General features: G+C 36.9%; 1 protein-coding gene across 1 annotated transcript; it reads right to left on the reverse strand.

Annotated features, from left to right (window-relative positions):
• Positions 1-278: 278 nt before the first annotated feature.
• On the reverse strand, positions 279-1,612 carry LOC108279003 (olfactory receptor 52N5-like). Its single transcript, XM_017492871.3, has one exon. The coding sequence runs from the start codon at positions 1,525-1,527 to the stop codon at positions 589-591; it is 939 nt and encodes a 312-aa protein (XP_017348360.1). The 5' UTR covers positions 1,528-1,612; the 3' UTR covers positions 279-588.
• Positions 1,613-1,857: the final 245 nt, after the last annotated feature.

Raw genomic sequence — 1,857 nt, forward strand, 5'->3', positions numbered from 1 at the left:
TTTCTAATCTATTCGTTTCGTATTCATTCGAAAATCTTACAAATTAAAAGCAGGACATCATCCCAATTTCAACAAGGACGAATAAGCACGTGCTGGCTGCTAGCGTTATTTCTAATATGCAATATTGTTTTTAATAAGTATGTAATATTTCATGTGTGTATTTTGCATGAAATTCTGCGTAGAGTATATATTTCAAAGGTTGCTGTTTATTTAATAATCGTATATTAGATATATGTTTTACAAGGTGTGTGTGTGTGTGTGTGTGTGTGAGAGAGAGAATAAAATAGAGAGAGTGTAAAAAAAATAACAAAAATAATACTTAATATCACCGTATCAAGGAAGATGAAATAGCTGGACATTATTCTTACAAATAAATGTCATCATTTAGTTCTGATTTTCTTCCTCTTATAGCGGTGTATCTGTGAGTGGCAACGGGCTACAACATAAATATTCATCCGTGCTGTTTATTTTTCTTGTTTAACAAGCTGCTTGCATTTAACTTTTTTTTTTTTTTTTGTAACACTTCATTCATATACATAACAATACATATTATTGTATACTTTCTATATTTACTCAATAATAAGGAAATCATCCTGGAAGGACTTTCCTTCTCAGGAACATCTGCTCAATCCCCTGTCTTATTTCTTTGGTTTGAAGGCCGTATATGACCGGGTTGAGGCTTGGAGGAATAACATAAAGTAAGACACTGGCCAGATTCCGAAGTCCCTCATATGCTGAGAAACGGTGCAAAATGATCACAGTACAGCCACATCCAAAGAGAATGAGATACACAATCAGATGGGTGCTGCATGTTTTTATAGCCTTGCTCTTCAGTGTGCTGTTTCGATTTTTTAGACAAACCTGTGCGATCTTTAGATAAGTCAGACTGATCGACGATACGGAGATAATCCAAAACACGACAGTGATAAATAAACCAACGATCTGATTTAAAGACACATCCTCACAAGAAAGTTTAAACAGAGAAGGATTGTCACAGTAGGGATTTGATATCGTTGAAGTACAATGAGAGAGCCTTATAGAGAGGGAGAATACGATCAAGACCTGGACAGCAGAAGTCACCCATGCTGTTTCAGACAGACCTACAACCATTTTGTTAGTCATTATGGTGTGGTATCGTAATGGCTTGCATATGGCCACGTACCTGTCGTAAGCCATGATTATTAATATATAGTGTGAATTTGTGCTCAATGTGTGAACCCCAAAGGCTTGAATTACACAAGCGGCATAGCTGATATACCTGTCAGATTCCACCAAGATGTATTTGAGTAAACCAGGAAGTACAACGGTAGCATTGAGTGCATCATTCACAGGGAGGTTACAGAAGAGAAGGTACATTGGTTTGTGAAGAGATTTCTGCATTGCTATCATCATGACAAGGCCAATGTTCGATACCATAATGAACAGATAGATCAGGAAAAGAAGAACGAACACCGGATAAGCGGAGTAAGGTGTGATCCGCAATCCTTCAATCCTGAGGATCTCGTATCTGTATGATCTGTTTTCCATCGCCTCCTACAAGCCTGTACAAAACAAACAGCTTAACAACCTGTTCAGTCTTACCCAGGTCCACTTTCAGAAATAAAGTTTAAACAGTTTTTTTTTCTTCCTGTAAACAGCTGCTGAATTTTCAGAGTATGTGACATAAGTACATTAATTAAAAACATATTTTTCAAAAATGAGAAGAATATGAATATATATTGCTGCTATACCGCACCTTAAAAGAAATTGGACTGTGTTTGTCTTTCCACAGTTCCTCAGTAACTTGCTGTACCACTGTGGTGGTCTGTTCAACTTTTATAATCTATAACGTGTCCTGGGAACATTCCGAGATGCCGA

This window comes from Ictalurus punctatus, chromosome 18 (assembly GCF_001660625.3).
Source record: "Ictalurus punctatus breed USDA103 chromosome 18, Coco_2.0, whole genome shotgun sequence".
Lineage (NCBI taxonomy): Eukaryota > Metazoa > Chordata > Actinopteri > Siluriformes > Ictaluridae > Ictalurus > Ictalurus punctatus.

Bases quoted from the DNA above. Each gene is read 5' to 3' on its own strand.
- LOC108279003 (XM_017492871.3), bottom strand. From the start codon at position 1,527: ATGGAAAACAGATCATACAGATACGAGATCCTCAGGATTGAAGGATTG.